This window comes from Paroedura picta, chromosome 7 (genome assembly GCF_049243985.1).
Source record: "Paroedura picta isolate Pp20150507F chromosome 7, Ppicta_v3.0, whole genome shotgun sequence".
Classification (NCBI taxonomy): Eukaryota; Metazoa; Chordata; class Lepidosauria; order Squamata; family Gekkonidae; genus Paroedura; species Paroedura picta.
The window spans coordinates 52,112,315-52,134,654 of record NC_135375.1 but is presented as its reverse complement, the minus strand read 5'-3'; the positions used below and the strand labels follow the sequence as shown (position 1 = coordinate 52,134,654).

Genomic DNA, 22,340 nt, shown 5'->3' with positions numbered 1-22,340 from the left:
AAGCCTAAGCAGGTCTTCTCAGAAATAAGTTAAATTATATTCAATGAAGCTTACTCCCAGGAAAATGTTCTCATGACTGCAGTCCTAGTGAAAGGTCTGGTCAGTCTAAGACTTACTATTGCAGGTCACACTGGAGTGGGATTGGATTTTACAGGTGAGTAGCAAAAAACAACAACAACAACTGGCTCTCAAATCCAGATACAGTTTGTGAACACCTGCCAACATTTACAGATACAATCTTACCTTTGGATCACTTTCAAGAATTTTGGCCAATCTTCTCCAGTTGGACTGATCATAGTTTACTCTATAGTAACCAGTCATATTCACGTTTAAAATAATCCAGTCATGTTCTGAATCTGATACTTTCATTTCAGGAAATACTTCTGTAAGCAGCATGGGAAAACAGCATTAATTTAGTGGGTTACTTCTACAAAAGTGTACACCCCCATTAACACACAGGATTCACAATTATAGTAATGTAAGACCAAATGCAAAACAACCAAAATCTGTTTATTGTAATGCATGAACCAAATAAGTCCAAAAGCCCAGCCCTGAATAATTTACCCACCCCATCCAGTTTCTGGCCTGGGACGCAATGGTAAGATGCGCCCCTGCCAGGGTGGGTAAATGCGCTTCCTGTTCCCGCCCCCTACTTCCCAGCCACAGGACCTCCGTCTTGGAGGGGTTGAGTTTCAGGCGACTCTGCTCAAACCATTCTGTCACTGCTTCCAAACATCTGGCGAATGGTTCCGGGGGGGAGTCTGGGTGGCCGTCCATGAGGAGATAGAGCTGGGTGTCATCAGCGTACTGATGGCAGCCCAACCCAAAACTCCATACCAGCTGGGCCAGAGGGCGCATGAAGATGTTAAATAGTGTGGGGGAGAGAACCGCGCCCTGTGGGACCCCACAAGGGAGTCCATAAGGGCGCGAGAGCTCATCCTCCACTGCAACCCTCTGGGTCCGGTTCTGGAGGAAGGAGCGTATCCAGCGCAAGGCTGTACCCCGTATCCCCATACCGGCGAGGCGGTGGCCCAATATCTCATGGTCCATGGTGTTGAAAGCAGCCGACAGATCCAGAAGGACCAGCACGGCTGACCCGCCTCTATCCAGCTGGCGACGGAGATCATCCAGCAAAGCGACCAACGCCGTCTCCACCCCGTGGCCAGGGCGGAAGCCAGACTGATATGGATCGAGTGCCGAAGTTTCATCCAAGAAAGCTAGGAGCTGGTCCGCCGCAGCCCTTTCCACCACCTTGCCCCGGAACGCTAGGTGCGACACCGGGCGGTAGTTGGCAGGGTCCTGCGGGTCCAGCGTTGATTTTTTCAGGAGAGGGCGAAGCACTGCCTCCTTCAGCCGCTCGGGGAATTCCCTGGAACTCAGGGAAAGGTTGATAATATCCCTGAATTGGCCTCCTATCCCCTCTCCGCTCCCCTTGAGAAGCCAAGAGGGACAGGGATCAAGGGGGCAGGTGGTCGCCCTGACCGACCCCAGCAACTTGTCCACTTCGGAAGAAGAGAGCCGTCTGAAGCCATCAAACCTCGCTGCCAAAGACGGCCAACAGGTCTCCAGTTCGTTTACTGTATTAATTGTGACAGGAAGGTCATGGCGAAGCAACAAGACTTTATCCGCAAAAAAGCTCGCTAATGCCTCGCAGCCAAGTGCCAATTGACTAATATTTTGGCGCCCCTGAAGGGCGGTAAGGGATCTAACTACCCTAAATAATTGGGCCGGGCGAGAGCTTGCGGACGCAATTTCCGTAGCGAAGAACTCTCGCTTCGCCACTTTCACCGCCATCTCATACGCCCCCATAAGCGTGCGATAAGATGTTCTTGCAGCTTCGTCGCGAGTCTTCCACCACACTCGCTCTAGTCGTCTCACCTCCCTCTTCTTTTCCCGGAGCACCCCCGTGTACCAGGGGGCCCGTTTGAGTCGAGGGCAGAGAGGACGCTTAGGGGCAATCTCATCTATAGCGGCTGTCAGACGGGACTGCCAGTCCTCTACTAACGCCGCCAGTGAGTTGCCACATGAATGTGGACAACTCCTTCTGCAAGGAGGGAGCATGATTGCCCAACCTGGACAAGATACAGCTGTCAGTGACTTACTCTGCACAGAATCTGGGTGTGATCCTAGATGCCTTCCTCTCCATGGAGGCACAGATCACAAGAGCAGCATGGCCCCAAAACACCTAGCCACAGTAATCCATGAGACAGTCACCTCTAGACTGGATTTTTGCAACTCGCTTTATGCAGACCTACCCTCAACTTTTATCCAGAAACTACACCTGGCCCAGAATGCAGTGGCCAGGGTCCTCACAGGAACATCATGGAGATCCCACATCTGACCAGCTCTCCAACAACTACACTGGCTACCAGTTGAATCCTGGATTAGATTTAAGATTTTAGTGATCTCCTTCAAGGCCATATGTGGTCTGGGCCCAGTGTACCTGAGGGACTGCCTCGCTGTCTATACCCCCCAAAGAGTTTTACACTCCTCCACTTACAACTGGTTAGAGATCCCTGGCCCCAAAGAGGTTTGTCTGACCTCAACCAGGGCCAGATCTTTTTCTGTCTTGACTCCTTCCTGGAGGAATGTGCTCCCAGAAGAGATCAGAACCCTGCCAGAAATAACACCTCCAGCAGCCATTTGGTTGAGATCAACACCTACTGATCCCCCATAACTCCTCCTCCTAGACAAGCATGCACATCAAATACATCTTAGGCCAATTCTGAACTGATCAACCTATGGGTGTCTCAGGTAACATGTTAATGTTGTTACCATTATTTATAGAATATTACTGATACCACTGTTACTATTGTTGTTATAATTTGATGTTATATTGAATTTTATTGTACTTATGTTCTATGTAAACCACCCTGAATCACAAGATGAGGGTGGTGAATGAATGAATGAATGAATGAATGAGTGAGTGAGTGAGTGAGTGAGTGAGTGAGTGAGTGAGTGAGTGAGTGAGTGAGTGAATGAATGTTTTCCACAGGAGTTAGTCTTGGTAATATATTGTTTCATTCAGTCTCATAAAAATGAGTTTTCATAAATGCATATAATATTGCTGCAGTATCATACAGGAAATGGATTTCACAGTTGTTTAATAGAAGCACGGCTGGCTGTTAAATTCAACCAAAATCAACCTTGAAATAGTTTAACCCATTATTTGTTTGTTTATTATATGTCTATACCACCCTCCCATGAGGCTCAGGGCAGTTTATGCAAAATGTAGGGATAATACAGTGAAATTTATTACATGTCTGAAATGGATTAACTGAGGATATTTCTTACATCCATTCTAAATTCTGTGCTGCAAACAGTAGAGGCTTCCTTAAATGTAATTATAATACTTACTGCTTTTCTTATCAAGCCATACTAAAGGCTGTACAGTTCCATTTCTTATCCAAGAAATCGGAATAATCCAGATGTTACTTAATTAAAAACAAAAGTAGATAATGAAGGTTAAGAAATGTATAAATAAACTGTTCAAACACTAACTATCTTCATCCTAGCTTATGTTTCTTGTCTGGCATTTGTCATACATTAGAGACCACACAAAAATGAAGTGAGGCTTCCTTGCTATAGGCTATTGCAGAAGTTTTCCAAATCTCTCAACTCTTTATGAACTTAAGTTGTCTTGCACTCCACAAGAACCATGGGCAATTCTGCATATTAATAAAAATAGCAGCATACCAGCGAAAAGGCATAGTGGATCTCTCACTTTTGTCTGCCTCCTTCTCACACTCCTTGCACTCTGCATGCCTGCTTGAAATGGCAGAAGAGAGTGACATGCTTTACAGGCCCTTTCTCCATATTCTATAATGGGAATTTCAGCATTCCTGCCTTTCTTGGGGTCTGGAAGAGTTTGACTTCGAGGTAGAGCCTCCAAACCTTCAGAGTAGCTCCAGGAGGCTCTTCCCTGATTCCCCTCCAAATTCCATAATGATTGGTCCAAGGGACCCACTTCTAGAGGCTCCCAAAGAGGCTGTCCCCCATCCCTCCCATTATATCCTATGGAAAGTTTGTCCCATAAGATATAATTGAGGAATTGGGCACCATATTCGTGAGCCCCTAGACATGGACCCCTTGGACCAATCATTCTGAAATTTGGTGGGAAGTCAGGGAAGAACCATGACTTCCCAGATGTTCTTACAAGCTGTCACACTCTTTTGCTATCTAGAAATGACCTGAATCCTATCAGCTTTTTTACTGGTGATAAAAGGAGGGCGTCACCACTGACCATCAAAACAGCTGTTCTGAGAATCATGGGACCTGCATGGACAAAAGCCCTGTGTGACAAATGCTATATGGAGGAGAACTAGGAAAGCATGAGCAAAAATTGGAGTCATCCCAGAAGCAGCCTTTCAGTTTCATATGACAGCAAACAAACAGCTAAGTACATTTCTGAAACACAAGATCCATACCACTGCTTTTAAAAGCTAAACTAAGCTTACTTGGAAACACTGGTATCATTCTTGTCTTCTTCATCATAAAATTGCTCCTGGCTGATATTCCCAGTGGACCAATTTACTGTTAGTAATGGAAAACCATGCTGGCAGGTCCAAGAGTCCATTATAACTTTTACTGGTGCCGGCAACTGGAGGTCAGCCTGATCATCTACTACCTAGGAGAAACATTTTGGGATATAAATAATTTTGTTCATTAAAAATATTTTATATTTATTCCAGCATCAGAAATTTCAGATCCTAAGTGCCAGATGACATTTCAGTCTTGCAAAGAAAACAGGGTTGCACTTACCTTTAAATTGAGTATTTTTGTGCAGGCACATATAGAGACTGCATGAGCAGATCTGACCATAGAGAGGTTTTATAGTTAAAAGCCTCCAGGGGGCACTGTACAATGGATCTGGAAGCTTTTTTTCCTGCCCAAGCGTCGCACCACTGCAACCTTCGTGTCCTGATTCCTCCTTCAGCATCAGGGCTGAGGACCCAGATCACCAGGAGGTGGCCCCCAAAGGGTCACACAACAATTACAGACAAGTGCAGCCCTCAAGTCTGTTGAGTATGTGTTGCGGAACCTCTTGGACTAGATGGGGCATACCCCTAGATTTCCTCTACCTACCTTTCTGAGGCTGGCTTAAAGTAGAGAAGGTTCGGAGCTAAAGGACAAGAGCAGGAAGTTCACACTAGAGTCAGCGAGAACTCCTACAACAGGATCTTGCCCAAGTCAGATACCCAGACAGCTCAATACAGTAAGCATAGTCATTCTGTAGAAATGGCCAATAGGAGGGTCAGAAGAAGCAAGCTATATCATGGCTAGAAGGCAATCAGAGTCAGGAACTTGTGTATCAATCCAATCCAAATGACAAAGCACAGTGGAATTCAGAAGCCAAGAAATGATTGCTTAGACCAGTGGTCCCCAACCCCCGGTCCAGAGACCGGTTTCAGTCCGTAGATCAATCGGTACCAGGCTGCGGCTCCTCCCCAGCTGCTGCCTCGGGGGCTGCCCTGCCTCTCTGCCACCAGCTCACCTTTAGTGCTCTCCGGCAGTCGCCATGGCTGGGGCTCCCCCTTGGCGTGGCACTGCGCAGATGCTGCTGGCAGCGCCCTCCAGCGAGCAGCGGGAAGTCAGGGGCATCGGCGGGAAAGCAAGCAGAGAAAGGGCTCAGGCTGTGTCAGTGACATCCCCCAGCAAAAGACTACCCCCCCAGGGCCAGAGTAAATTTGTCAAGCATTGACCGGTCCCTGGTGATAAAAAAGTTGGGGATCACTGGCTTAGACAACTACCTGAAATCTAATGTGGAGGCTTTCATCCATGGCTATTTAAATAAACACAGTCATATAGACAGAAGCAGAACCAAAACAAGGCAAGGGAGAAGAAAGATGATACTGACCTATGAGCCCAAGTTGACAGTACAGCCATGTATACATTGTGAGTCGTGCCCCATTTGTTATAACAATTAATAGTAAAAAGTACATGTTTTAATCACCTTTTGAATGTGAGTCCAGAGATCATCCTGGATGGCATTTGCAAATGAAAACTCATTTAGGTATGACTGCAATAAAAGAAGAACCATTAAGCAATGCACACATTTTTAAATTAATCCACCCTTAATCACATTTCTGAAATTCTATTTGTGCAGTTATTTTTTCAACTTACATTAAGTGCTTTGATGAATAGCTTTTCACTTAAAAAGTTGGAAATCATTCGGACAATGGAAGCCCCCTAAGTTATTTTAAAAGAAAGAAAAAATGGTAGCTATGAAAATACAAAGCATTTCATATTGCCATACACATTATTTCATTCATCATGCTGCACATTATTTCTTTCAAAAGTATCTTCTTTACTCATATATAAAAAGGTTTAATTATCTAGGTAGCTGAATATCTGGCAACTACAGAAGGGATTATTTTTAAAACAGTGCAGACAAACAAGAATGCATGGTCAGTGTGTACATAGTGTATAACCACTCAAAGGTCACTTGTGGGGATGCCTCCATGCTTGGGTGGAGACGAATGGAGCGTAGTGACAGGTTCTCTTTTATTTATTCTCAGGTTCCACAACTGGGAATGTGTCTGTGAATTAATTTTTAATCTTGACATTTTGATTTCCTTTACTATATTTTCACCCCAAACTTGGACACAAACAAACCATGACCTGATAAACTTAGCTTGTTATTTCTGTAATAACCCAGTATCTGGTAAGCATCTTCAGTATGCTGTGTACTAATCCATGACGCACTCTCTACTTATATCATCCATTTCATGACAAAGCATGCTGTGCACACAAGTGCTTACACCTTGAATAAAGCTTAGGTGGGTGCCACTGGACTCAAGCTTAGTTCCCCTAAAAGAATGTTTGTGTACTAAAAGCGGTATGTGAATGATCATTGTTTACATCAAATGAGAAAGACACATCAATGTGTATGCGCATTCTATGGCACCCTTTGTAACATTAATAAATGATGTACAGGAGACTAAAAGTCATTTGTAACATCTCTTATGAAATTCTGTAAAGGATTCAAACCTGTGTTACAATCACGACCGATGCCTTAGAGACCATCTTCTCTAATCACATTAATCTAAGGACGTGTGTTTTCTGAATGGTGAAAGAAATGTGCCTGTACCTATTCAGACTCCTTTGTGAGCATAAGGTAATCCAACAACTTCACGTTTGTACCAGTCTAAGTGTATACATGATCATTTGGGTAGCTCTGTGCCCATAATATTGAAAAAGAACCACTTATCTGAATGAAGCATCCTTCCACATATTCTAATTGACATCTTTTTCTCTCCATGGAGCTCTGATATACATGTAGGTTCCCCTCGTCATAAAGGCTTTGCCAACAATTCATTGCAGCAGAAACACCAGGCTCCTCGGTTTGTGTAATGTGATAAAAGTATCACTACAGTGATTTTCAGTAAGAATTCAGTGCTGTTTCTTTTCAAGTCTTGTGTGAATATTCTTGTACAATAACTTAGTTTAAAAGACTTTTCTGTTTTTACCTTCTGATATGTGTGTTCATTAAACCGTTCATTCAATGAATCTGTTTCTTCTGTTTCTCCTTTGTCTGATAAAGACCAAGTTGACATTTCATCATCCATTTCCAGAATAGGTAACAGAATGTTATTGGTAAAGGCTTTGTTCTGAAAATAACCATAAAACACTGAGATTTACCTAAAAACAAAAGATATTCCAAGTTACTCTTTTATTTATTATTTTTATTTAAAATATATTTCCACAACCTCAAGGCAGTGAACATTAAAACATTTCAGACAATAAAAACAGTTAAAATAGAAATATATTGAAATAATAATAATAGCCTAAGGGAACGGCAGTATAAAAGTTTAATAATAATAATTATTATTATTAAACTTTTATACTGCTGTTCCCTTAGGCTCACGGCGGTTTACAAGATAAAAGTTACAATAAAACCCATAGTTAAAACCATTAAAACCAATCCACACTATCAATGTTAGGCAACAGATGAGCACTAACTAACCTGACTAACCCCCCAAACTGTCCCAGTTAGCTGAGGGATATCAGGTTGCTAATATGGGAGTGAGGCAATCAGATCATTCAGATGAACCCAGGGAGCCCAGATCTAACGTTGGACCGCCCACCCGACATTATGATGAAAACAATTAAATGAAAAACAAAAAATATAAACACAAAAAAACCCCACACAAACAGCTAATATGAGTTAGTGAGGGGAATACCAAACAAAACAATTCTTTAATTGCTGGCAGAAGACAACAATAGAGGGCAGCAGTGGGGCAAGGGCTCATTGTGCAGTCCTGGGAAAAGATCAGGAGAGCCATGCTGAGGCAAAAAACGGGACAGCGTGGCATAGTAGCTTCCTCTGTGTTGAAGAGGTCCCTCCAATTGACAGTGAGAATTAAGCACAGCCTCATTGACAGGAGGGAGCCCATTCAGGATATTTTGACAGAGGATATCCCAAAACTTTTACATCTTCCACATATTTCAAGGCACTAACAACTAGACTAGGCAACAAAGGAAAAGTATAAGAAAAGCTCTAATAATTTAAATTCATACCTACCAGAGGCACACTGGGTTCAATGAAATATGAACACAGATATTCAAAGTAAGTGGCAAATCCCTCATTAAGCCATATGTCATTCCACCAATGCATAGTAACCAGGTTTCCAAACCACTAAAACAGGACAGTAAGAACATATTCTTTCATACAATTGTCAGGATCCTACTGTCAAGACACTAATTTAAGATTTTAAGTAATATGCATAAATAACGGAGTTCTGCAATACTTTCCCATTGATGGGAATTTAGTAGCTAAAAGTCCCTTTAGAAAAGCCACAAATGGTAAACATTAGCATTTAAAAGGAAAGCGTTTGTGGTTTTATAACACAGCCATGCATAGCTCTCCCATTATTTGCATTTTAATTTAGAAGAGGCACTTATTTATTAGACAATGTGGAATATCGCAATGAGGCTTGAAAAGCAGCCCTTCTCAAATCATAAACTTGTAATTTGTAAAAAAATGTTCTAGATATAAAACATGTTTAACTTAATAAAATACTGCAGGAAAATGGCCGTATCTGACATTGGCAGATATGTAAAAACAGCTGTTTATCAAAATCTGATATATATTTGAGGATTTGTATTGTCATTACAGTTTTCTAAACTAATTTATTAAATTTTCATCTGCTATTGAATTTTACAAGTTATCATTAAGTACTACTTCTTTGTATGTATTTACTAAAAACAGTTCTAGCTCAGAGATACCCAACCAGGGGTCCACGGGCATTCTGACGGGGGTCAGTGGCATTTCCCCTCCTGCCTTAATGGATTTAGCCACAAACTAGGGAACCATCTGCTTCCATTGTTCCCCCACCCCCCTCCAGAGCATGCCTGGGAGGGGATGGAGCCTGGATGCCTACTCCTGCCTTAAACCACGTCCTGTCTCTCACCTCTCAGTCTTCCTCAAGACTGCCTGTTAATGTATGTCACTTCCAGGGGGCATGGCAGGGAGGTGTGGCCAGCTGATATCACTTCCAGGGCTCCTTGAAGCCTAAAAACATATTCTAGGGGCTCCTCCATGGTCAAAAGTTTGAAAAGGCTGCTCTAGCTAAACAAATGTTAAAATGCTACTCGCCCACTTCCAGGGGATCTGATAACCATCTTCAAGTATTTAAAAGGCTGTCACATAGACCAGTGGTTCTCAAAATGGGGGCCACGACTCCTCGAAGGGTCATTCGCCTCTTTCCCGGGGGTCACGGTGGCGACAAAATGGTGCTGGCCTCCTCCACACCATCTCAGAGCTCACAGACGCTGCGTAGAGGAGGCCAGTGCCATGGCAAGTGCTGCAGTGAGCAGGAGCGGCAGTTGCGGTGGCTGCAGCCACCACACCAACAGCATAGCGCTGGCCTCCTCTGCGCCACCTTGGAGCTCACTGAGGGAGCAGGGAGGAGGCCAGCACCACAGTGAGCAGGAGCAGCAGTGGTGGCGACAGCATATGCGCATGGGCTCCCATGCACATACGTGCTGCCGTCCCTGCTGTAGGAGTTGCGACACTAGGTCAGTTGGGAACCACTGATACAGAGGATGGAACTGTTCCCTTGTGGTTGAAGGCACAAGATATCAATATTTTAGATAAAGTAATGAATATTTTACCACATGCCTGGTGTACTACTTCATGGCAAACAGTCTGGCGAACCCCATTTTTTGTTCCTGTGAATTTATCTTGTGGACAATATAGTAAGAATTCTTCCTGGAAAGTCATTAGCCCCCAGTTTTCCATAGCACCAGCTCCCAAATCAGGAAGTGCAATCAGATCTGAATTGGTTTAAACAGAGGGAGAAAAGTATCTTTAATTTCAAAAGTAACAAGGACTTAGTTTAGACTATCACATCCCAAAATCTGACATCTTTTGTTCATGGGATTTTATTATTTATTTATGCAGTACCATCAATACACAAGGCACAAGAAGACAAGATCCTGTCCCAGGCAGTTCAAAATTTGCATACCCGAAAAATACAGGGATAGAGTTGGATATGGAGGTAAACAGAGGAAGAATGTATAGGGAGAGGGGCTGGGTCTCAGTAGCGGAGTGTCTGGTTTGTATGCAGAAGGTCCTTGTTTCAATCAGATATTAGATTAAGTGAAAAACCACTGCCTGAAACTTTAAAGAGCTTCTGCCAATATGAGTAAGTGCTGAGCTTAACAGACCAACGGTTTGATTCATTATAAGGAAGTTTCATGCATTCACCTTTGTTACAAGTACTTAGACTAAGTTTCAGCAAGGAAGAAACTTTGAATGAACAATTTGTCAGGAAGAAAGAGAATCAGCTGAGAACAGTCACAAAAAATTAGGATGGGACATAAATCATCAGGCAAGAAATAATGATCAGTGGTATCAAAGGCAGCAATGATCAGTAATTTTACAGACTGCAGTTTTCTTGTAGTACAGAGAATTAGATAGAAGTCAGATTATGGAGGGTCAAGAAAGAAAAGAGAAGAAAGAATGTTGAGATAGTGTGAGTAAGCTCATGGAGTTTGGAGTCCAAGGATAAAAGGGGAAATGGGTGGTAGCTGGAGAAGAACTAATTTAAAAATGGCTGCTTGAGGATTAGGGAAAGAGTGGTATGCTTGGATGCAAAAAGGACTGAGTCAGTGGAAAGGAACAGGCCAATTATATGGGGAAGAGGAGGGAGAATTGAGGCACAGGCAATGGCATAGTGTACATCATGTAAGATAAGGGGGAAAGAGAAAAAGTACTTCAAATGTTTTATTTAGTATTCCAGAGAAAACAAAAATGATTGTAAAAAAATGCGAGGATCTTATTCTCACTTATAATCTACGTGGAAACATCATGGCAGGGGATGTCTTTGGGCACCTATATTGCCAACTTCCAGGTGAGGGCCTGTAGATCTTCAGAAATAACTGATCTCAAGAGAAAGAAATAACTGATCTCAAGGCACCAGTTGAAAGGAAGAAGGAAGGAAGGAAGGAAGGAAGGAAGGAAGGAAGGAAGGAAGGAAGGAAGGAAGGAAGGAAGGAAGGAAGGAAGGAAGGAAGGAAGGAAGGAAGGAAAGAAGGAAGGAAGGAAGGAAGGAAGGAAGGAAGGAAGGGTGTGTGTATAGGTTGCGCCGCCAGGGAAAGAGTGCTCAGCCGTTCATCACCCTTCCTTCCCTTCCCCCCCACAATCCATTCCATCAGCATGATCTGACTTCCACCATCCCTAGTCAGGAGAGCATGTGGAAGAATGCCCAAAGCTTGTGCTGGCCTCTATGCTGCCGGCTTTTCTCTGTCTTCCCCTCCACCCAGGAAATGCAGGAAAGCCACCCGGCCAGCTGCATAGGGGTCAGCATGGGATTTGGGTGCTCCTCCGTGTGCTCCCCCAACTGAGGGGGAGCAGACAGCAGCAGCAGAGCAAAGCGGGAAGGAAAGGAAATAAATGCCTGTGCACTCCTTCCCTGGCCGCTGCAACTCACCTCTTGCCAGTGCTGAAAGCCAAGTAGAAGAGTGAAAGGGGACAGCGGCAGTACAAGGCAGGGGGGAGGAGGGAAGGGATCGAGGACAGGCAAATAGCAAACAGCTACACACTCCTTGCCTGGCTGTTGTGTCCCCTTTTGCTCTATCACTGCAGCAACTGGGCACAAGGGGGAGGGAATGCAATGTCACATCTGTAGACTTGCATTGCCCAGGGCCATGTCTAGAGATGTTTCCACAGCAAAATTTAAATGATTAGGTAAGAAAAGGTGATAGACTGCAACATTTCAGGAACAACCAGTCAACAGCTAAATAAAGTTGGGAGGGCACATTAGGGACTAACTAGTGAACTTTTTGAGGTTATAACCTGCTTGGAGGTAGTATAGGTTCACTGCATAGAAAGATACAGCTTTCTGGCTAACACCATAACAAGCCACACAGCTATTCTGCAAATCTTTTGTTAGTTCTACAATATAAATTTTAAAAAAATAAACAATGAAAAGATAAACAGCATTTCCAAGAATACATATTTTCCACTCTAAAAAACACCTCATAATTTTTCTAAATGTTTTTGAACATTGCATTTTAAAACATTAGGTCAACTTGCCTGTTTTTACGAGAGGATAATTAACGTTTAAAAAGTCTTCCATAAATGAAAAGATTGGTCCAGTGATATTTAATGCGTAGTCAGCACACCCATCTTTAATTGCATCTTTCTGAGCCCAAATTCGTATCTATCAGGAAGAAGGGACATTGTTATTATGGCCAACAACCCTACTTTCATGGATAGCTGTATATTCTGGAAGTAACTTTCTGCTTTGACGATGTTTCCCACCAGAAGGTCACCAAGGATTTATCAGTCTCCCTTCCAAGTACTGCCCCTGCTTAGCTTCCAAGATTTGATGAGATCAAGCTATGAGGGCAGTACAGTGTATACCCTTAAAACAAATGGCTTCTCTGCAGTGCGCTCTATCCATGGAAGTGTACTGTAGCATTAAATATCAAAGGGATTTTGCTTGTTCCAAGAAGGAATAAAGAAGGGGTTTCTGTCAAATTAACTTTGAGATGTGTGACAGGCAATCTCGGAAAGAGAATAAAGCTTCTGATATGTGGAAAGTAGGTCCTCAATGAACTCATTTATCTATGTTCTCTGAACACCCACATGAGTTTCTATCATACTATAAACAAATCAGAGTATGGAAGCTTGCAATTTCACAATATTCGATTACTATTTTCAAATCAATATATCTTATTTGCAACATGGCCAAATATTCAGAGAGTGAACTTCAGAGACTAGAGCTATGAACAGACAAGATACATCTTTCTACAAACATGAAAAGCATCCCAGGTTTGCAGAAAAGACTCAAAATCTGAAAAGCTACAATGGGGAGGTAACCACCACACACCAAATAACAGAAGCAAATTCAATGGCCATTCCTAGGCAACCTCAATAACAGCCTTGGTTTCTGTCAGCAAAAACGAAGAGATGGGAGCAGGGCCCTTTCCAGGGCTCTTTTGGCCTTTGAAGCAGCATTCATCAGCATTCAACACTGGCAGTCTTCAAGCAAAGGCTGGATACACACTTTTCTTGGATGCTTTAGGATGCTTAGGGCTGATCCTGCGTTGAGCAGGGGGTTGGACTAGATGGCCTGTATGGCCCCTTCCAACTCTATGATTCTATGATTCTACAGCAGCCACCAGGCGGTTTGTACAATTCACCAGGGAACAACTGCTTGCTACTGTTCACCAGCAGCTGCCCCACATAAGCCATTGTGGTATAGTGATAAATTTCAGACTAGTATCTGGGAGACTCAGGTTCAGATCCTCACTTGTGCCATGGAAGCTTGCTCAGTGGCCTTGGACCAGATACATGATCTCATCCAACCTTACCTCACAGGGTTGTTTGAGAATGAAATGGCAGAGGAGAGAAGAATGATGTAAGCTGCTCTGTTCCCACATTAGGGAGAAAGGCGGAACATAAATGTAATCAATCAATAAATAAAGCTATAGACTTAGGGGGGAGGATAAAAGGTAGGTTGATTGGTGAGAAGGAAAGAGAGAAGGCAAACAAGAAAGCTTGTGAGCATATAAGCTCATATGGGAGCTGCCAGGAAAAGAAAAAGAGGAATAGTGTGGGGGCGCGTGTTTCCCACCTTGCAACTTGGCTTAGCCCAAAAGTTGACTCTTGGGCCAGACTTTCCCTGGAGTGGAAGACGGAAGGAAAAGCTGAAGGGGGCAGATAAAGGATAGTAGGTTGGTTGGTGGGTAAGAAAATGAGAAGGAAAAGCAGAGATGATATGGGAGTTTTCCAGAAACAGAAAGAAGAAATAGTAAGGGAGAGGAAAATGAGCCCCCTGTAAATCTTTGAAGCCCCCCTGCTCTTTATAGTATATCTTTACTATATAGTATATTAGAATATAGTCTCAAATGCAAATATGTAAAAAGTTAATCACAAATTCAACAGACTTATTCACCTCATTGCCCTTCACAGTTGCAGTGACATAATCAAAATTACAGACCACAAAAGCAGTGATGTAGGTTGACATTTGCGGTGTTGTTTTAAATGTTGTAACAGTCCAATTAATTGGTGTAGTCCAGTTACTCAATGTACTCACTTTGCTCTCATTCATATCTTTATATTCACAAACATCTATAAAATATAAGTAGACACTAATATTAAATATAAAAATTATTTTGCTCTATCAAGATGGCAGTATTAGCTAACCACACTTCATACATGTTTATTCTGCAAGTGAATCCGAATGAGTTGCCTTGGTCTAGATTTCTCTAGCTGTGATTTAAGAAGGGTTATTTATATAAGCCTAAAATGTTTCAATATCAATTATCTGGCTAAATAGTATGAATTATTTTATTTCTAAAGTAGACTCTTCTTCAATATTGGCATAACCAAACTCTGCAACTCCTTTTTTTCCTCCACAACACTTAATGATAGATGTATTTAATTATTCCCACATGATTTCATCTTACAGAGAAGGATGCACTATTCATGAAAGGACAATTCATGCAGGAGCTTCTATTACACAGACACTTCTGAAGTCCCAGGTAATGCCCAGAATCCAGTTAGGAGTTAGAACTGGGAGACATGCTGCTTGGAGGTAGGTGGTATATGGGGGCCCAGCTAAGGAAGTCAAACAGCTTCTGTCTCCAACCCAGAGGTATACTGAAAGAAAATACAAGGAATGAAAAACACTTTGCAATATAATCAGAGGCAGATTACAGAAAGGATGAACAATTGAAGAATTGAAAACTGAGTTGCATTTCCTGTAACTGTTGTTTGAGTTCTGTGCAGGCACGCATTGGAACTACACCTGCATAGACTGGCCACAGACATTTTCTTTCTAGATTAAAAACTACAAAAAGTTTCAGAGCCAGTGCATGTGGAGGATTCCACCTAAAGCAGTGTGCTCCAATGATGGGCACCTCTTCCCTCAGTTTCGGCTAAGCTGCTGCGAGCCCCCTTCCTGGCACAATGGGTCCTGTGAGAGCTTACAGCAGGGCAGGAGGGAGCCAACATGTGTCTGCACAGAAGTCATAGATGAATAATAGTTACAGGTAAGTGCAACTCTGTTTCATCTTCTGTCTTCTCATGCAGCCCCATATTGTGACCATTAGCGAGCCAGTCACCAGAGGGAGTGAAGTGAGCCTATCACTGGAACACAGCCTGCAAAACAGCCTTGCCCACATCTGCCTCTCCTTACCTGAAGATCTAAAGCATAGTGTTTCACACTGTCTCTGTCAACCAGGTCAACATCTTAGAGATTCCAGAAGGGAAACTCACTGATTAAAGGAAGCAGATGACCCATGCACTTGTTTAGAGTGTGCTTTCATGTTGAGAAGACATGGCACCCCAAATGTGCTTTGTACTTATGGTTTGGCTCTTTCTAACTAGTAGAGGAGGGCCCTCCTAACATGAAGGATATGTAGGGCTATCAGTGGGACAATTTCCTGTGTTAGATGGAACTTGGAAACTACCTTAAGCAGGAAGTCTAGATTCCGTTGTAATACAACACTCTCAGTGGACATCCTGGGTCCTCAGCAGTGCTAAGGCTGTGGGGAACAGTATGTAGTTCCTGCCCACTAGGCATAGTAGGTCCAAGAATCAGATATGGCAGGGTCAGAAGGAGCTACTAGGATACAATCCATCCAATCGATTAGCATCTTCCCTAAAACCTTGTTCTGGAGAGGGAATGAAGAGAATGTAAAAGAGTGTGCCTGACCAAAAGATCTGGAATGTGTCCCCCAGGGAAGTTGAGTCACTGCCTGCCAGGAACCAGAACTCTGATGCTTTCTTGAACTCGGCTGTGGCAAAGAAGTCCGCTTGTGGATACCCCCAGGTCTCAAAACTCAACCTGATATATTTGTCTGGATGGACCATTTGTAATTGGCCTGAAAGACCCTGCTCAAGTTGGGAAAGACCACAATACTCATGGCTATTTCTCATGCTGCTATTGCTTCTAAGCAAACTCTCTAGGAATTTGTAAGTTGAAATAATACATTCCTTGTTTGCTGAAATAATACACTGTTGTGGTGTTGTCCATCTGGATCAGCTCCCTCTTGTCTTAGAAAATATCTGAGAAGGAAGTAAGGGCAAATCTTACCTCACAAATTTCCAGGACATTAATATGGGAAATATTTTGCATCAAAAGCCACTGATGCTGTACCAAGAGACCCTCACAATCAGCACCTCAACCCGACAAGAAAGCATCCATGGTCAAGGTGATGTGAGAAACCCAGAAATCAAACTGGATCCTGAGAACAAATTTTGTCATTTACCCACCAATATAAAGACCAGACCACCACCTGAGGTATCAAAAAGCAGCATCTTGCAAGTTGCTTAGGTTCATACTTTTTTACAAACCAGATTTGCAAGCTCTACATGTATAGTCTTGCTAATGGAATCACTGCAGTAGTCCAATTCATAAGCTCCAATAACCGTTGAATTGTCCTCACTGGCTGCCAACACTTCCTAATGCAATCTAACATCACTGCCTTAATGCTCTTAGCCCAGTCTGCAGGGAGAAAGCCTCTCCCTATGGTGGCATCGAGGGAGACACCAAAGGATTGCACTTTCTGAGCAGTACAGTTGCTCAGAAAGGCATAACTTTACTCAGTTCACCACTAGGCCTAATTTGTTACAGATGAAAATGATGCAGTGCACATGACCATTTAGTAGATCCCAACCAGGGCCATAATAAGCCAGTTGTGTAGATATGAGCGTTTATGCACTGGGAACTTCACTGCCCCCGCTCCTGTGCAGGAGCACTAATCGGGTGAGGCACACCAGACCAAATGCTCCCCCACGTGGGTGCAGGAAGAGGTGAGGCAACCTGCCACAACTAAAACTCCAGCCTGCAGCCCAGCATGAAACCTCCAGTGCATAAACGGTCTATGAGAATATAGAGCAATCCTGCAGATGCATCACCACTACAGCTCTACACTTAGTAAATAACCTTGGTGTGGTAGGGAGGGAAGTGCAATGGAATACTTCAGAATCCTGTCTGAACAGTAAAAATTTCCTGTGAGATTGGTGAGTAGAAATATGAAAACAGGAATACATTAAATCAAGAACTGTGAACCATACACCTAGAACAAGGAATTCAATGACAGAAGAAAGTGAAACCACTCTGAACATTGACATTTTCAAAAACTTGTTTAATTTTCTAGAATTCAATATGGGCCTGTACCCACCACCTTTCTTATCTTCTACAAAACCCTAGAATGGAAACTCCAGGACCATTTCCATACTAGGGATATTTTTCAGTTTTCCACTTTTGAAGGGTCGAGTTTTTCGTCCATTTCCGCATTGAAATTCACCTTTTCTGGCATGAAGCTGAATTGCCTCTTCACTTGCCCCAAAGCAAAATAATCCCCAGAAATCTGATTTTCATTTTTTAAATGTGGTCTAACAAAGTCTAACAAAGTAACATTGCAAATTTGTGCTGGATTCTTGAAAAAACACATGAATATCAAAAGGCCATCTATCTATGCTTTATTGATTATTCTAAAGTGTTTGTGTTGATCACAAGAAGCTATGGGATGCCTTACATGAATTGGGAGTGTCGCCTCACTCATCCACCTCATCAGTTCATTGTACACCAACCAGGTGGCCACAGTACAAACAATATATGGAGACACAGATCGGTTCAAGGTCAGCCAAGGAGTGAGACAAGGGTGTATCTTATTACCCCTTCTTTTTAACCTTTATGCAGAGGTAGTTATGCGGAAGCTTAATCTGGAAGAATCTATGACCAGAGTCAGAGACAGGGGCACATGGCGTAGGCTTTCCTATAGAATTGCCGAGGGTCGGACACGACTGAATGGATAACAACAAAAAGTCTATTTTGGAGGTGTTCAGTACAGAAATGTGTGCATTCAGTTTTTCACAGCACCTGCGATTTTGAGTGTTTTGGCATGCCCCTTTCCTCATGGTGGTCCTTCCCCTCCCCCTCCCTTCCTCCCATTCCCATGGGAAAGGACTTCCATGCATCTCCTTCCCAATGTGCTCCATGAGGTTGCACGGGTTTGGATGCGGGGAGGTGCCGCCTTGCCCTATTCTTCAGCCGTTTTTTGGCTCAGACGGGGTGCTCTGCTTTACCATCTTAATTGCTTGAGGAGTGATATAAAAAGATTACAAAAGCAGAGAGAATCTGTTTATGCAAAATGAGAAATTGGAGTCCACCAGGTATGTGCTTTTCAGGTGCACACTTTATGCGGCAGTTCATTAAAAGATCATCGCTTTCATTCTGCCATGGACTCCTGGTGACTCTGATGAAGGGGAAATTAAGAGCCTCCTTTCCAGCTACCAAATATTGTGCATTACTGGAAAAGAATGGGGTGCATTACTGGAAAGAAGCTCCACACACTTACTAAGCCACCAGCCTGCCAAAGAGCCTGACACTGACTGATTGCAGGATGACTTCAAGCTGGGCTGCTGAGTCTAAGTAACGGCCATAAAGAGGGCTCTGTGGATGCATGCACCATGCTCAGTTCTGACACAACCTGACTTCACACTCTTGTTCCTGAACTCCCTGATGATCCTGGACTGGCAGCAACAACTCTGACTCTGGACACTCCCTGGAATTCTTGGCTTGGACTCTTTGGTTTGCTTTTGGACTCTCGCTCTGCTCTGATAATCCCCCTGGCATCTGTTTCCTGGCTTGTTTATGACTGTGGCCTTGGACATTCCTCTCAGTGCAGACTTCACAGCTGCAGGAAGCTCCGGCTTCAGTTAGGACTATGCTCAGCAGCTGTTCCTGCTCCCGGCTTTCCTCCTGACCCAGCGCTGTGCCGAGACTACAGCATGCCTGACCACGTCTAGGAGCACATGTCCCAATTGACTCTATATAAATTCTTGATTTTGCAAGGCATAGCTTGGATGGAGGCTGGTTTCCACCAGATTGGAATCATGAGGTTATACAGGCCCTATAAAAATCAGAAAAGCAATTATCCACAGATTGTCGAAAGAGAGCCGACTCAAAATTCTGCCTCTTGGGCGGTTGTCAGAAGTGAAGACATCAATATCAAGACTTTTAGCATTCTCAACATCTGTTTTCCATAGAAGCAGAGATCTTTGCTGGAGGGTAATGGAGTTGGATCACCAACAGTATCAGGTGACAGTTTTAAGGCACTCTTGCAACTATTGTGAGATGCAGTGGATTCATGGTACAGGGATCAGAACGGAACCAGCATAGAGCACGCCACCTTTGTATTTGGGTCCTGATCTTTCAAAATCTGAGGGCGATGGGATGCTCATCTATTTAAGTAGGATGGTGACATATGGTAAAAATGCTGAGGAGGGCCCACTTGTCATCAAGATAAAAAAGGTCCCAATTCCACTTGGCACCAATTGTTCCAAAGGAATGCTAGATTGGTCATTACCTGCATCTGAATAGGAGCCAGTAAAGGAGGTTAAGTGAAGAAATGGGGTACGCAAGGGTACCAAGATATCGTCCTGGTATGGCTCCAGACCTGGAGAAGGTTTGACACACGCCAACTTGGACACGGGGTCAATCTTCTCCATGTGATTTGATTTCATATGTTTCTTCACAGAAGGTTCCAAATGGCCAAAGGTCCTAGAGAAGGTGAGGGCAGATTCCTGGATTCTGCCTCCGGGGTGACCAAGGAATAGGAGCTGTCCTGATAGTTGGGCTTGCAGGAACTGAATGGACCAATGGGGGCCCAGAATGAAATTCAGTAGTCAGAACCCAGGATAGTGGACATGAGTCCCAGTCCTATGTCAGTTCCAAATTGGGTGGGGCTTTTTAAACAACAAAGAAAATGCCCATGACCAGCCTGGGCAGGCACAATCTCAATGTGGAGCTGCACAACAAGACAGAAGGTGAACAACACTTTCCCATCCCTAATCATTAAGGTTCCCTGAGATCAGGTACCTGGGATCCAACCCTTGCAATACCAATTATAATAGCACCAAGATTAGCACATGTATTCCTATGTCATTAGCAGAAGAACTGGCTCTTACATTGCCATCAGTAGCAGTTTGAAGCTTTTTATATTTACTTACCTATAGCAGGCATATTAGAAAGTGCCACATAACTTGGATGATGCACAATACTGATGTCAAAAGTAGCCTTCATGGCCGGTTCATCAAAGCATGGATAAACACTCCTTGCATCTGCTGGCTCAAGCAATGAAGCAACCAGCCACCTAAATTGAGAATATGAATAAATTCAGTCCAGCTGATTGAACTGGGAGCTGTACATGCATGGAGGCAGGCTTCCATATGCTTATGCATCCCCCTAAGGTGGTTCTGGATCCAACCCAATCCAGTAGCTGAAGATGTGAACAGGAAAACCTGTAATATAAAATGCAGTCTTACCAATCAGATGCATGGGTGGGGATGGTATTTAATCAACACTGCCAAAAACAGAGAATCCTGGAGTATACCGATGCAGCACACCTTTGGACTAGCCCAGCTGTTGTTATTTCTCCATCTGAGCTTAGCCACTTCATTCCCCGGATACTGGCCCAAGGACCAAGAATGAATTCTGCCACACAAGTAAGTGGTCAGGTTTCATAATAATGTTGTCGGCACAGTTGACACTACCTAACAGGAGGCTTCAGAACTACAGAACATACGTGCTCAAGAACAGCACTGAGCAAAATACAAATAACAGCATATTACTTACATGACAATGTCTAGTCCAATCTTACATACAGCATTCCAGTTTTCTATGCTGAGCTCTGAATCACAGCACATAAAAGCATTGTACGTGATGTACACGTGTCTCTTTTTACTGGGAATGAAACAAGTTTTACCTGTGATTCTGTTACTTCAGAGTGCCTCTGAACTTAATTCAGAGTAAGGCAGCCATTTGATTAAAAAACACATAATCATATTATTTTAATCAGTTAGCCCAAATAATTAATTAAAACATATGGAACAGAGGTCTATCTGTGGCTATTAGCCACAAAGTACAGAGGGAACACGATGTCTGGGACAATGATGCTCTAGTATTCTTGGTGCTTGGAGGGCAACAATGAGAGATGTACGTGACCACTAGTACGGTTCTGTTATTGTCTGGGGCCTGTCTTGCAATAGGTTTACTCTGGGTATTTATTTATTTATTTATTTATTTATTTATTTATTTAGATTTATATACCGCCCTCCCCGAAGGCTCATTCTGATAACAAGAATCACAAAACTGAGAAACCTCTAACATTCAGCCTCCCAGGACACTCAATGAGGGACTTCAAACTACCTGTTTGATTGCAAAGGAATTTCAGAAATAGACTAGAATGGGAGGCTACTGCTGAGTGACAAGGGCAATGGAACCCCTAGTACTTAATAGAAATATTGGTTTCTTATCTCACTACACATGCTAATATCTTTCATTTATCACATTTGTTTGTAAAGTCTTTAATTATACTGTATACTAATCTGCTGCTATCCACAGGTTTTAGCTATTGCCTTAATCCAATTTTAGCTATATTTGCTGCTATTCACAGGTTTTACCAATAACCCAGTCTTAGCTCTAATTGGCCCTTCTGGACATTCTCCTCACCCAATTATCTGTGTATAATAGTTGGTAAAGACCCAGGAACTGTTAATCCATGACAGGAATTATAATTCCAAAATGAGGGTAAATTTCTACATATAATCTCCACATTTTCACTGCAGTTTTTGCATGGTGCATAGAACACATGACATTCCTGGCTCCCTGTATATTCAATAGGCATTCTAGCATCCTGCATTCTTCCTAATGGGCATTCTTGTCATTTGTTTTGCGACACCACTATATTCTCAGGTCAGATTTTAGGCTGGCAGAAAGTGGTCCCTCAACAGAAAGAGAGAGAGTTCTAGCAATTGGCTCAATCTCCTATCTAGTGACCTCATGTGCAATTGACGAGAACAAAGTTTGAGTCCA

The 22,340-nt window shown here is 43.1% G+C and overlaps 1 protein-coding gene across 2 annotated transcripts in view; it reads right to left on the bottom strand.

Moving 5' to 3' along the window:
* LVRN (laeverin) overlaps nucleotides 1–22,340 on the bottom strand; it is a 40,224-nt gene that overhangs the window by 16,422 nt on the left and 1,462 nt on the right. For both annotated transcript variants that reach the window (XM_077344345.1, XM_077344347.1), the window contains exons 2-12: nucleotides 20,477–20,619; nucleotides 14,409–14,584; nucleotides 12,542–12,668; nucleotides 10,124–10,278; nucleotides 8,525–8,638; nucleotides 7,470–7,610; nucleotides 6,124–6,189; nucleotides 5,954–6,019; nucleotides 4,458–4,627; nucleotides 3,358–3,434; nucleotides 244–383 (exon numbers count right to left, since the gene is read on the bottom strand). In XM_077344345.1, the coding sequence (XP_077200460.1) occupies nucleotides 244–383; nucleotides 3,358–3,434; nucleotides 4,458–4,627; nucleotides 5,954–6,019; nucleotides 6,124–6,189; nucleotides 7,470–7,610; nucleotides 8,525–8,638; nucleotides 10,124–10,278; nucleotides 12,542–12,668; nucleotides 14,409–14,584; nucleotides 20,477–20,619 (1,375 nt within the window). The remainder of the gene's footprint in view (nucleotides 1–243; nucleotides 384–3,357; nucleotides 3,435–4,457; nucleotides 4,628–5,953; nucleotides 6,020–6,123; nucleotides 6,190–7,469; nucleotides 7,611–8,524; nucleotides 8,639–10,123; nucleotides 10,279–12,541; nucleotides 12,669–14,408; nucleotides 14,585–20,476; nucleotides 20,620–22,340) is intronic.